Below are 13,489 nucleotides of genomic sequence, written 5' to 3' on the forward strand. Positions count from 1 at the left end.
TTCTGGGTGACGTCCATTCCGTCTTTTAGTTGTATTTTTGAAGTGGTTGTGTGAGGCAGCAAACTCCGGTGTTTACCTATGCCGCCATCTTGGTTTCTCCTGTCCTGAACTTTTGCCATTGTAATTACAATGTGTCTTGGTGTGAGTCTTCTCAGATTCATCTTGTTTGGGACTCTCTGTGCTTGTGTGACTTTTTTCTTCCCCACATCAGGGAAGTTTTCTGACATTATTTCTTCAAATAAGTTTTCTAACCCTTGTTCCTCTTCCTGTCGTTCTAGTAACCCTATTATTCGTATGTTGCTTTGTTTCATGTTGTCCCAAAGCTCCCTTAGGCTCGCCTCTTGTCTTTTAATATTTTTCTCCAATTGCAGTTCAGTTTGGATGTGTTTTGCTTCCCTGTCTTCTAATTTGCTAATTCAGTTCTCCGCTTCTCCTAGTCTACTGTTGAAACTTTCCATCGTGTTTTTTATTGCAGCTATACTACTCTTTATTTCTTCTTGAGTCTTACATAAGTTGTTAGTTTCTTCATCCATCTGGTTTATGAACTGTATGGCCCTTATTCTGAATTCTTTTTCTGACATATTGTATGCCTCCATTTCACTTAGCTCCTTTTCTGGCAATTCCTCCTTTTCTTTCCTTTGGGGGTGTCTTTGTCTCCCCATTTTTGCTCTCACCAAAGGAACTAGGTGTCAAGTCATGCGGGGGCTGCTCCTCGGGTGGCCGTGGCAGTGGCTGCTCCTCAGTTGGCCACAGCTCCTCTGGTTGGTGTTGCTTGCATGGCTGCTTGCAGCAGTGGTGGCTCCTCTGGCTGGGGGGAGAGGAGGTGTGCTGCTTGTGCAGCTGCTGCTCCTCAGATGGGGACAGGTTGCATGAGGCTCCTGCTCCTCAGACAGAGGCAGGCTGCTTGAGCGGTTGCTGCTTGTGTGGTCATGGCACCCTGGGCTAAAGCATTGGGCCAGCCAGAGGGTAGCATGCTTCTGAACTCACAGGAGCCTGTGGCCAGGGTGGCTGGAGTCTCAGTGGCCGTGGGACTACAGCCAAGGCAGCAGGTCCCTGGCGGAGGTGGCTGTAGAGTCCTGGGTGGTGTCTGAGGGCATCCTGGGTGGAGGTGAGGCTGCTCTCTCAGTCACAGAAGCTCTCCCCTTCAAGAAGGCATGGCCTCTGCAGTAGAGCCGGCCACCCCAGGATTGTTTGCAATGGTAGCAGAGGCTGCCTGGTCAGGCGAGCCCAGTCTGCCTGCCCCTGAAAGTCCTGCGGCATCTAACTGTCCCTCACTCATGTGCACACGCACACACCCCACACGTCCACACACTCCCCTTTTGCTCCCTCATTCACTCATGCTCTCTCCCTCACTGCAGCCATCTTCCTGCCTCTGTAGTTGGGTCTGGAGTGTTACTGACCCGTTAGTGGGTGGAGTCTCCTCTCCAGGTGTCTGGTTTTGTCCATTTTGGCCACAAAGGTACCCAGCAAACTGCCCAACCTGGGCCCCTCAAAGGACTCAGCCAGGGCTGGCCTGGTACACAGGTCAGGGGAGCTAGTGGGCTGCATTGACCTCGCATGGGCACACGCTGCCAGCTACCCCATGATTTGTTCTTAATCAGACGTGGGGAAGACACACTCCACTTTAGGGAATCCTATATGCCAGGCACCTACCTACATTGGCACTGCTCCTCTGAGCCATCCTGAAGAGGAGGCTTCTTGTCCCCATCACATAGGTGAGGGGAGTAGAGGGAAAGGGCTGCATGCCATGTGGAAGTGACCAGGTCCTGTGAGACAGGCTGACACTCCCCTCCCCCACCTCACCAAGCCTCCCATAAAGCAATTTCAGGAGAAAATAATGATCTCACTCCAACAAAGACAGGGGTTGACGGAAATCCTCAAAGGGAAAGTTGATGAGGAATAAGCTTTTCCTTCTCATTCAGGCCCAGATATGCCTGTTATTGTGTATTTACTGTGCTTGTCTTGACAGGTCAACAGTGCCATTGATGTTAGTAAGGTTAATTATGTCAAGTCAGACACTTGTGAATACTGCTGTTCAGTACTCAGGACTGCCAAGTCACCTTCTTCCCCTGATTAACACCTCCTTTCCCCCTCAACTTAACTGTGTATTATTCCATAAAGCCTGTTCAAGTAGGGCAATCGCAAACGATGGGGATTGGCTACACTCTCAGGGCCAGCGCCAGACTCTTATTCTCAGTCTAGGGCAGCAACTAGCCCGGGATCCACCGCAGATGGGCAGGTTTCTGCCAGGAAAAAACCAAAGCTGGTGCAGGAGGTTTGTAGGCAGAAAGGGCCCTGAGCCTGGTGTGCGTACAGGCAGTCCCAAGTGGGTGGAATTCTCCATCCACCAGGAGCCCAACAGAGTCAGAGCTTTTATTCTGAACCAAAATTGGGAAGAAGTACAAAAATAACACGTGTGGAGATCACAAAGGACATCCCTTCTCCATCCCCAAAGGCACAATAGCGACACAAAATCAGACAACATGAGTCAGCCCTGTGCCAGCCGGGAGGGTGCTCAGGCCTCTCTGGATGGCCCAGCTCGAAGGGGTGGGTGCCACTCTGAAGCTCAGCTACAGGCCCGGTAAACTCCCCGGGGGCCCAATTATCAGAGAGAGCCCTTCCTGCCAGTTCTGCCTCAGGGTGCACACTTTCCCAGGAGCAGGAAAGCAAGGCCTAAGCTGTAATTATCAATTCCTTGATTCAGTTTGCACCCCTTCGACACTGGAAACTTGAAGCCCCTTTCCTGGCCAGAGAGTCACCAGGCTGTGGCTGACCTTGAGAACAAAGGCATTCGTTATCTCCAATAGACCTTTTTTACAGTTCACTGGCTTGGGATTCACCTCTTATGCTTTAATTTGCAATTATGAACCATATGCAATTCCAGAAATTGGCAATTTTTGACAAAACTGGCAGGAGGTAGGAATATTTTTCAGGATTTCCAAGAGAAAATCACACTCAGAAGATATCTCTCTCAGAATGAAATCTAAAGTGCTTCCCTCAGCCTACAAGATCCTGGGTGAGCTGGCCCTGCCCCCTCTCTCCCCTCCAGCCACCCTCCTTCACGCTCACTCCTCTCCAGGCATACTGTCCCTCTTGCGGTTTGTGAAATAGGCCAACCACGCTCCCACTCACTCTCACCTCAGGGCCTTTGCACCTGCTGGCCTCCTGGCAGAAATGCTCTTCCCCAGCTACCTGCCTGCTTCATTCAGGACCTTTGGTCAGATACACCTTCACCAGACACCAGGAGCACACACTCACTTTCCTAAGTCAGCCACTGAAGCTTATCCTTTTGTTCCTATTGTATTAATATCTTCAAGTTGAATGTTAGGAAATTTGACGAATTCATATAAAGCCTTTTTGATGGTGTGTGCATTTTTATTTAAAGAGGCAAGAGTAAATGCTGTAAATCTATTTTATTTTTGTTTTGATTCTCGTTCCTCTTCCAAATATCTTTCCTCTGCTTTGCCTTCCAATTGAAAGCCGTGAAGTCGGTCCCTCCGAGTAGCTTCTATGAGGCTATATTAAATGAGCGCCCTGACATACTGGATGGCATGGACCTCGATAACAGTGTAAGTTGGATAAAAACTTGAGACCACCTTGCTTCCATTTGGGGCAGGAAGCCCCAGGTCAGCTGGCACTGCCTCATGAGCCCTGATATTCTTCGCTTTACTCTGTTGTTAGCACAGCCCAAATGAGCTTTCCTTATAACAGACCTACATGTCAATGACGCACATTCAACCAAAGGGGATCGTAGAAAGCCTAATGTGTTGCTCCAGGGCCTGAGTTTCAGAGAGCCCTGCTGGTAACCTAAACAAATATCCTCAAGATTGCTTTGAGTCCTGGCCAGGTGGCTCAGTTTATTGGAGCATCGTCCCATACACCAAAAGGTTGTGGGTTTCATTCCCAGTCAGGGCACATATCTGGGTAACAGAGGCAACCGATTGATGTTTCTCTCTCATCTCTCTAACTACCTACCTACCTATCTACCTATCTCCCCCGCCCCCTTCTTCACTCTCTGAAATCAGTAAAAATATATATTTGGGTGAGGATTTAAAAAAAGATTGCTTTTGAAATCAGGAAAGTTCAAACAAAACATAAATCATCTAGATCTCAAGGCAAATCGTTCTGTGTAGAAACCCTTTGTAAAAATGAAGTTAGTTTCTGGAAAGATGGCGTAGATGTACTTTTCCCACTAAGTACAGCATAAAACCCTAGACATTACATATAAAAGAAGCATAAGAAACTTCTGAAAGGCAGAGAGAAGGCCGACTGGCTAGGGACCTGGGGGCTTCATGAATGACATGGCAGCGAGTTTCCTGAGTTTTCTTTGTACTTCACGTGTCCCAGGCTGGGTGCCAGCAAAGACAGCAACCAACAACCAAACAAGCTCAGACAGCAAAACGCCTGACGAAAGCCTGGTGTTTCTAACCAAAGGGTAGGAATGGGGCAGCCTAGCAAACTAAACCTTAAACGGCCCCCTCTGCAAGCAGACACCACAACAAACAGTAGTGAACCACCTAGGGGGCTGCAGTGCTGCTAACACGGCCTTCGGAGGGGCACAGAACCAGCCCTGGAGAGTCAGCAGGCGTCCTTTCCCCAAGGGTGCCCAGTAACCAAGATGAGATGGACGTCATGACAGTATGAGCAAGCCTTACCTCTGTAGTATGTGGTATTGTCTTTATTGCATCAATTTCTTCCCCGCTGGCACAGCCTAGTGGCTCTAATTCCCTGTGTCAAACCTCCAAGACTGACCACACATGTTGACTCAGGCTGAAGCGTTATGATGCATCCTCTCCGCTATGGCTAAGAAACCTCTCAGGATTGTAGGTACTAACTACAATCACAATACTGAAATCGTGTATCCCTGGAAATCAGGAAATCAATATTAAGCAGGTGTATTTTTCTAAACTTACAAAAGAAAAGGCAAAAAAAGAAAAACAACTAAGTTGTTTGTTTTAATTGGGAAATGTTCTGGTCTCAATTCATATTTAGCCTTAAATTTCATACTTGCCTCTATATATATTACAGGGTAGGGCAAAAGTATGTTTATAGTTGTTCATATGAAAAATAATACAATAATTAATAGTCATACAGGAATAAAGTCTGTGTTTTGCATACTCACAACTGTAAATCTACTTTTAACCCACCCTGTGTATTAATAAGAATTGCTTTTCAAGTACTGAAATACCACACCCAAGGGAGAAAAAAGATTGCACAGGAGCTTAGATTCACTGCATAGCATTTACTAAGACAGGAAAGTAACTCTGGCATTTTAGAAACATTTTTCAGCAAGAGTGAAAATCTAAAGAAATTGTTTGATTTAGAAACTGGAATCATTCAGAAACCATCAGCATGCCTGTCCATTGAGGATTTGCTGTATGGGCAGAGCTGCGGTCACAGGCAGAGGGGAGTCTCCTTTGTCGCTGTTCGAGCTCCTGCATGAGCATGGCACTTTGGGAGGGTTCCGTGTGACAGGTGAGCTGTGCAGGCTAGCTCCAATCACAAGCACCTCGCCTCGTCATCTCAGGGGCTTTGCCCTGGTGACAAAGTATGGCATAGAGTTGGGAGATACATTCCCCCTGCTGTCTATACCACTCTGTCCCCAAGGATCAGAAGCTTACGAGGATGCTGAGACAACAGATACTGGCGCTCTCGTGATAGGCAGCTTTACAGCTAGGCTAAGCAGTACGTCTCCAAGCCATGTCGTCAGCAGCAGATGCGAACAGGTGGGACCAGAGCAGGACAGGAAGAATGGAATGAATGTCACAGGAGACCTACAGCTGAAAGACTTTTGAGGCCCCTATGAGGGGGTACCAGAAGCCACTGGGTTACAAACTAGGGAGAAGGAATTGAAGTCCTCCCATTTGGATCGGGGTTATCAATCAATATTTTGGTTATTCTGACAGTTCAATTACTTTGCTATTCTTGATTCACTTTGTTTGTTTTATTTCTATGACATGCCCATGAATCACAAACCCTGCTATGCAAACTCTTTTGGTTGCAAGAACCAGAGATTCACCCAGGAGTCATCTCTGGGCATGAGAGAACTCATCACTGGAGTGCCCAACATACCTACCGTGATGATGAGGATAGTTCTACTAGTCTGGGGAAGAAAATGGGACCAACCTCACAAGGTGTCCATGCTGGCTAAATCGAATGGGGTGGCACAGCCTAGGTGGAATGAGAACTTCAACTAGGCCCACTCAGTGGGTCTGTTGTGTAGTGGATACAGTGAGCACTGTATTTTCTGGTGAATAAAACATAGAATCCAAAGAAGATGTTGAGAGATCACCAGCCTAATAGGAAATTGCTCCACCCAAGAGCGGGATTGTCAATAATGAGGAATTTAGAGGCAAGACACCACGGACCTTAACCTCAACCTGGCCTGAAACACCGATTCCAGTGTTAAAGGTAAACTGAGGTATATTTAAACATGTTAAGAGTTTATTTGAGCATACATCAACTGGAATTGTCATCATCAAACCAGAAGTGGTTGCTAATGCTTCACTGACAGGAGCTGGGGAGAGGTTTTTAGAGAGAAAAGCGGAAGCAAGCAAGGAAATTATTGATTGGCCATAGCTTAAAGCTAGCTGGTTGCTTGTGTTTGGTTGTCCTTGGGTTTTGATTTTGTAACCCTGGGGCATTGACAGGCTTAGATTTTGGTTGTTTATGTAGGACACCACAGCCTTAGTGCTACCCCAGGCTAATGACCTCCTTGTTTAATTAATTTAATACCAGCAATGGGCAAAGGCTGGGAATCAGACAAGCTAGATCTGAGGCATCCCAGCTTTCTCCATAGCTTATAAAAACTGGCCAAACACAGTTTTATCTTAAATCTGTCCCAGATCACATGCAACTCTAAGTCCATTGGTCTTCTGCTTATTATTAAAAACCAATAAGTTAATGGCATACTATACATTATCAGATGTTGAACAACAATAATGACAACTTCAGTTTCTAGGTGTGCAGGGCAACATGACAGATCCATGGATTTCTTCAACTGCAAGCCAACTTCCATCTTCTAGCAAAAGGGACCCAAAAAAGTAAACGCTTGTGAAGACCCACCTATGGGTCAGTCCTAGTTAACAGCATGGACTTGGGATAGAACAATCGTTTACAAAATAAAAAGGCAGCTTGCAATGTCATTACTTCGGAAGAATCTTTAAACACAGGATTGTCCACTGTAGTAACATGCCAGGTGCCACACTGCTTTCTGAAGACAGTCATTGTTCACATTGAATAAATAACCAACCACTAGGAAGTTGGTCATTCCTAGAACTCAGAAAGCCTGTTAAGCTCTTAAAGCATGAAAGCATTTTTACTTTCTATAGCCATCTCCACATTTGGAAAAAGAGCAAAATTTTGCCCTTGGCCAGGTAGCTCAGTTGGTTAGAGCATCACCCAGTATGCTAAAGTTGCAGTTTTGGCAAATCGGATGTTTCTCTACCTACCTACCTACCTACCTACCTACCTATCTCATCTTTTCTCTTTCTAAAAATCAATAATTTTTTTAAATGAGCATAGTTTTCTTCTCTCAAAAGATTGCTAGAAAAAATCTTGAGGGAGTTGGGAAGTGAGTAGAGGGTATGATAATAATGGAAATATTCTTTAAAACAAATCTTGCTAGCCAGATATCTTATTCTCTGATCCTTTTGTAGCTTTTTAAGAGCTCCTATCACACAGTATTTAAGACCGTGCTCAAAAAGCAGGCTGCTCACAGTGAACTGGAAGAGGATACTGACATTCCCCTGACTGGCCAACTGGAAAGTGAAACCAGAAGGAAACTGAGAATTCTGTAAGTGGCTGGAGAAATGAGGTATTGGTCAGTGGGTTTAGGTAGGTTAAAGGTAGCAGTAGGGCAATGTAAATTGGGCCACCAGAGGAAAGAGCAAGGCCAGTGCCAGAAGGTCCCCTGAGTCAAAAAGCAGGCACAAGACAGGCACAAGGGCAAGGAAATTGACAAGCATGGGAGATACAGGATAGGACCAAAGATAGGCAGTGACAAAGGTTGGAAATCCATGGCAAGAAAGTCTTGAAGAGACTATGAACTTGTACAAAAGTCTGGGGAGCAAGGCTCAGGACTCTGGGCCTTTTAAGAGAGGGGACAGTCAGGGAATGGAGATCCCAGGCATCTGCCCAAGAAATTCCCTGGCCTTATCCTGGGCTAAGCCAATGCTCTTTCCTGCTTCCTGGAGAGGGAAAGCCATGAGGTTCACTGACCTGGGAGCAATGGCCAGACCCTCTATTCAGAGTGGAGAATGACGAAGATGTGGCTGGCACCAAGCCTTTCTAGTTGGCATGACCCCAGGCACAAAATGTTCCAGATCCCCACTTGTACATCCACCCGGTGCTGCATTTCCACTCATCCAGCTGTCAAACACCTTGGTGAGCAAGTTGTTCTTAGGCCTCCCATGAGTCTATCACAAACTCTCTGGCAGTGGCGCCAATGAACAGGCTGTGAGGGATGGGGTGTCCTGTATAATCTCCCTCGTGAGTCGAAGCTTTTACAAAAATCAGGAAGAGAGATTGCCAGCAATTTCAGCTTTGGACTCATAGTGTCTTGGGGCCAGAGACCTCTGAGGTTTCTCTAGGAAAGGGGAAAGCAAACATCCAAGCTTTCAGATCCTTATACAACTGTACAAACAAATGCCAGAAAACATCCCAAAAGTTATTCTACCTCATATATGACATTCTACCCCCATTCCTTCCCATTTAAGCTTACCGGTGCTCATTCTAATCTGATTGCACTCAACAAATATTTCCTGAGCACCTACTCTGTGCCGATCTGTGTGTTGATCTTTACAGTAGTGTGTGCCCGAGAGCCGCTGCCACTGAGGAGCTACCTAGTAAGATTCCACTAGCTTGCAAAAGTGGACAAAGAAGGGCATTGGGTGCCTCTATCTGGACCCTTCACTGGAGTTTTAACTCTTGCATATACTAGTATTTGGCATCCTCTCTTGGCCTGTGGAATAGGTCTCACCCCACCCACTCCTCGGTCCTCACCCTCTCACAGGTAATAGTAGGCTAGATAACTGCTTCCATTCTATTGAAAGTGCCAGCAAATAAAATGAAAACATTCCGTATACATGGCCCATGAAGAACTCATTCTCAAGGTCCGTTATTGCTTTTAAAGCACAAGTAGTAAACCTTAGCTCTCTGCCAAGTGAATTCATTCAGCCCTTCCCAGCAATTTGTTTCCTGGGTTGAATTATCATGCACTCTTTAAGGAATCTTAACTGAAAACTTAAAATCTGTCATGTTAAAGGCCTTCCTCCAGATCTAATTAAGCTGGGATGCTCACTCCTGACACATTCCCTTTCAAAAATATTCTGATCTGAGAACCAGGAAACACAGCTACCCCTGGAGGTCCCTTTATTTGGGAGGACAACAGCCCAAGCCATTGACATGCCAGGATGACTTGCTTTGTGTATTGACATGAAAGGGTCTGATGGCTTGAGTATTTTGAAAAGCTGTGCCTTGGTATGGCTTTCATGGTGAGTCATTCTGAATGGGATTACTGAAAATCTTCCTGCTAAATGCAAAGGGGTTTCCAATGGCACAAACAATGCTGTTTTTCCACGCTGTTTCCAAATGTCACCTTCACTGGGATACGCACAAGGCATAGAAAAATCAAGCTTAACTCATAGAGCCAGTCTGGCATTTCTGCCTTGTCCCTGCCTTCAAGCTGATCCTCACTAAATTTATTTTAAAAGTTTGGGGGTCAGCCCAGGTGCCCAGGTTAAAGGCCAATTAGAGGCAAGGAAAGAAGCACCAACCCCATGCCATGTGCTGTTCCTTTACTCCTCAGCTCTGATTGTAAGAATAGCTGGGTCTGAAAGAGCCGTCAGCCCAACATTCCACCTATGAAAAGGACTTGGAAGGTTCTAGCACTGGCTACACTGTGTAGCGTGACATATAAACAGGAATTTAGTCTCAGTTTTTAAAGATAACTCACATTCCTTTCAGGTTGAAGACAAACATTGAAAAGTACAAGGAAGTAATTCACTGGATTATGGAGAAACGTGGAAGTAAGGACTTCTCTACCATTTTCCATCCGTGACTGGCTCTCCTGTGTGCATTTCACTGCCTCTCACCTTCTGCCATGTCCGCAAAGGAGGCAGAAGTGCTCATTCCCTCATTTGAGCACCTACTGGTCTATTGAGGTCCTAGCTGCCAGGGATAAAATATGGAGAAAGATGGACACAGTCTGGGATCTCAATGGGATTACGCTTTGGTGGTGGGGTGCAGGTTGGTGGGGGTGGTGAAAATAGACAAGCAAGCAGGAAATTCACATATAGTATGGTTAAGTGATATGGTGGGAAGGGGATGCTATGAGACCACACAGAAATAATTCCTAGATTTGGGGAGGTCTAATAAGTCATTATTAACATAAACTTTGGGAAAGAAATAGCCCTTTTACCATATACTGAAGGCATTTGTGGTCCAGCTTTTAAGATTTGCCAATCATGGAGCTTGCCAGTTTTTGGAGTCTAATCATGGAAAGCTTGAACCAAGAGCTTAAGCTTCAAGGCTACCTAATTTAGAAACTCAAAACCACCATATGGAATATGTTTCAAATTACCAGATCCAACTAACACAGAAATGGCAATGATAACAATGGCAAACATAAGAAATCAAGCGTAGTATTTTTCTCACTGAGCCAGGACACAGCCTCGAGGAAGTGCTCCCGTTCTCCAATACCAATTTAGCCCCTGACCTAACTCGTACAAAATAATCGCTATGGGATCGGTACTTTCACATATGTTATCTGTTCAAATTAATTTTCATAACCATGTGAAGTAGCATAAAGAAAGTAAAGCTCAGAGAGTCATTGGGTGAACATGAGCCACACTCATGTCCAAAAGCTCTCAGGCCATATCCAAGGCTCATCCTTTTGGCATGTTCAATGTGTCTAGAGAAGAAAAGTGGGGGCCTTCTAAGTCTAGGTTTCATGTTCTCAGTGGAGTTACCGAACCCTGGCATGGGAAATCTGGGGCAGGGAGAAGAAGGAATTGCCACCTTCAGTCTCTATAGTGGAAGGGCCCTGTCTCCCACCAAACTTACACAATGGGTTAGCCCCAAGCAGGGCAGGTTTAATATGCAAGTCTTGTATTAGTCGGTAGTAAGACAATTGGATCTCCATATCCAAAGATTGAATTGTGTAAAGAAGCCTTACCTGTGTCAGTCACGTATTCAGCCCAGGTGGTTTCACAACACATTATTCTCTCAACGCTGGATCCTTGAGATGCAGCTCCAGCTGTGGGAACGGTGGGCAGAGATCTCATTCAAAGGACAGGAGATGGGGGTGACCAGGTCCAGCTCCCAGGTCAATCAGCAGTAACAGCCTCCCAATGACCTCCTCCAACACTGTGTTGATGACAAGGGATAACTAAGCTCTCTTAACCAACCACTCCTAACCTAGTTGTGGAGGGCACCAAGGTGCCCCTTCCAGTGAAGAGCTTCCCAGCTGATAGGGTGCTAGAAGCTCCTCCCCGCTGCCCTGGCCACTGTTGTGCCCACTGGTTGTCAGACATCCACCCAGAGTCACTTGGAGCAGGGATTGTTCTTCAACTGTCCTTACTAGTTTAGTTCCATTTTTTCAGTTGGAAAAAAAAAATGGACAAAAATTTAAATAAAAAGAAACTGCTTGTTGCTAAGAAAACTAATGCTTTAAGAATTTAAATTGTGCTTTGAATGCTTTAAGAAGACCCAATAAAAAATAGCTTTAAAAAAAAAAGTGCTTGGAACTATATATGCACCATATCTAAAAGATTGGAGAATATATAGAAATGTTTTTGAAACTCTATAATTCTATGCTCAGACTATTTAGAATTTTCCGAAATTGAAAATTAGATATAATAAATTATGAGTGTGGTTTGAGCAAAAATGATCACAGAATCCATCATCAGACCCACACACCAAGAAAAGACCTTGCCCTACATTAAAGTAGAGTGTTAATATAGATTTATGTTTTAAGTTCAAATAATATGTTTAAGGTATGTTTTCTCTTGTAATGACTCCCCACTTTAGCCTGTTTTTTAATTAATTGAGTTAGCGGCCACGCTTGTTATTGTCTTGGGGCTAGTGTGTCACCCCTCACATCCCAAGTCTGGACTGGGTGGTCTTCACATGGTATCTGGCATCTAGCACTGGGCTGGCATATTGCAGGCCTTGGATAAACAGGTGTTAAATGAATAAGTAAATAAATAAGAGTTCGAAATTCAACCCAGCTCTCTCTTCTTGCTCTTTCCTGGCAGCTTTCTTTACTTGGGAGAATATGGCCTATGTCCCAAACCCCCAAATTCTCTTGAGAAATAGATCTATGTTTTCTTTCTCTTTTCTACCAAAGCCATACTCAGAGATTCAGATATGGCTACTCACACATTTAATTTATTGAGCCAAACTGAGGAGCCCACGACAGAAGGAAAAAAACCTCATCGTATTCGTCGTAAAAAGAAATTAGATACAGAAATAGATACAGAGTGGATAAAGAGCAGCACTAAGGTAAGTGTGGCAGTGGTATTTTTATTTTGTGCAGGTTTTAAGGCTCAGGTGGGATACTCACACCATCCAGGAGCTGTCAAAACCAATACACAATGTGAATACAAGAAAAATGTGTTCACTATATGGAGGCACATCGGAGGTTATCACAAATTGACTAGGACTTTTACTAGGACTCATTCTCCCTAAAGGGCCTATATTTGGCAGTTAGATGAGGTTGGGGGAGGAGTAAAGAAAATATATGTTATAATATATAGGTCCTTCTCCTAATAAATTTTAAACCCATGTTAAAAAGTAATTACATAGTGAATGGATAAATAAACTGTGGTACATCCAAACAATGGAATATTATTCAGTGATAAAAGAAATGAACTATCAAGCCATAGAAAGACATGGAGGAGCCCTAAATTCATATTACTGTGTTAAGGAAGCCAATCTGAAAAGACTACATACTGTATAATTTCAACTACATACCGCATAATTTTATTTTTGAACATGGTGGGGATTAGGGGCACCAATGTGCTGTGCAGTTGAAAATCAAGTATAACTTAAGTCAGCCCTCTGCATACATGATTCCCAACTGAAAATCAAAAATACAGCTGACCATTGAACAACCTGAGTTTGTACTGCACGGGTCTACTTATATATAGATAAGTGGACCTGCACAATTCAAAGCCATGTTGTTCAAAGGTCAACTGTATGACATCTGGAAAAGGCACAACTATGGGGACAATAAAAAGATCAGTGGTTGCCAGAGGCTAGGGAGGAGACAGGAATGAACAGGTGCAGCACAGAGGAATTTTAGGGCGTGAAAATACTCTGTATGATACTATAAGTGAATGCATGTCATTAGACATTTGTCTAAATCCATAGAAGGTACAACACCAAGAGTAAACCCCAATGTAAACTATAGACTTTGCATGATAATGATGTATCAATGTAGGTTCATTGACTATATGAATATACACTAAGGTGCAGGATGGTAACA

The 13,489-nt window shown here is 44.6% G+C and overlaps 1 protein-coding gene across 1 annotated transcript in view; it reads left to right on the forward strand.

Annotated features, from left to right (window-relative positions):
- The window catches only part of ERICH6B (glutamate-rich 6B), a 64,942-nt gene that overhangs the window by 23,070 nt on the left and 28,383 nt on the right, over positions 1–13,489 (forward strand). The window contains exons 4-7 of the mRNA XM_014537234.1: positions 5,608–5,726; positions 7,659–7,795; positions 9,967–10,028; positions 12,350–12,504. Of these exons, the coding sequence (XP_014392720.1) occupies positions 5,608–5,726; positions 7,659–7,795; positions 9,967–10,028; positions 12,350–12,504 (473 nt within the window). The remainder of the gene's footprint in view (positions 1–5,607; positions 5,727–7,658; positions 7,796–9,966; positions 10,029–12,349; positions 12,505–13,489) is intronic.

This window comes from Myotis brandtii, unplaced genomic scaffold (assembly GCF_000412655.1).
Source record: "Myotis brandtii unplaced genomic scaffold, ASM41265v1 scaffold174, whole genome shotgun sequence".
In the NCBI taxonomy this organism is placed as follows: Eukaryota; Metazoa; Chordata; class Mammalia; order Chiroptera; family Vespertilionidae; genus Myotis; species Myotis brandtii.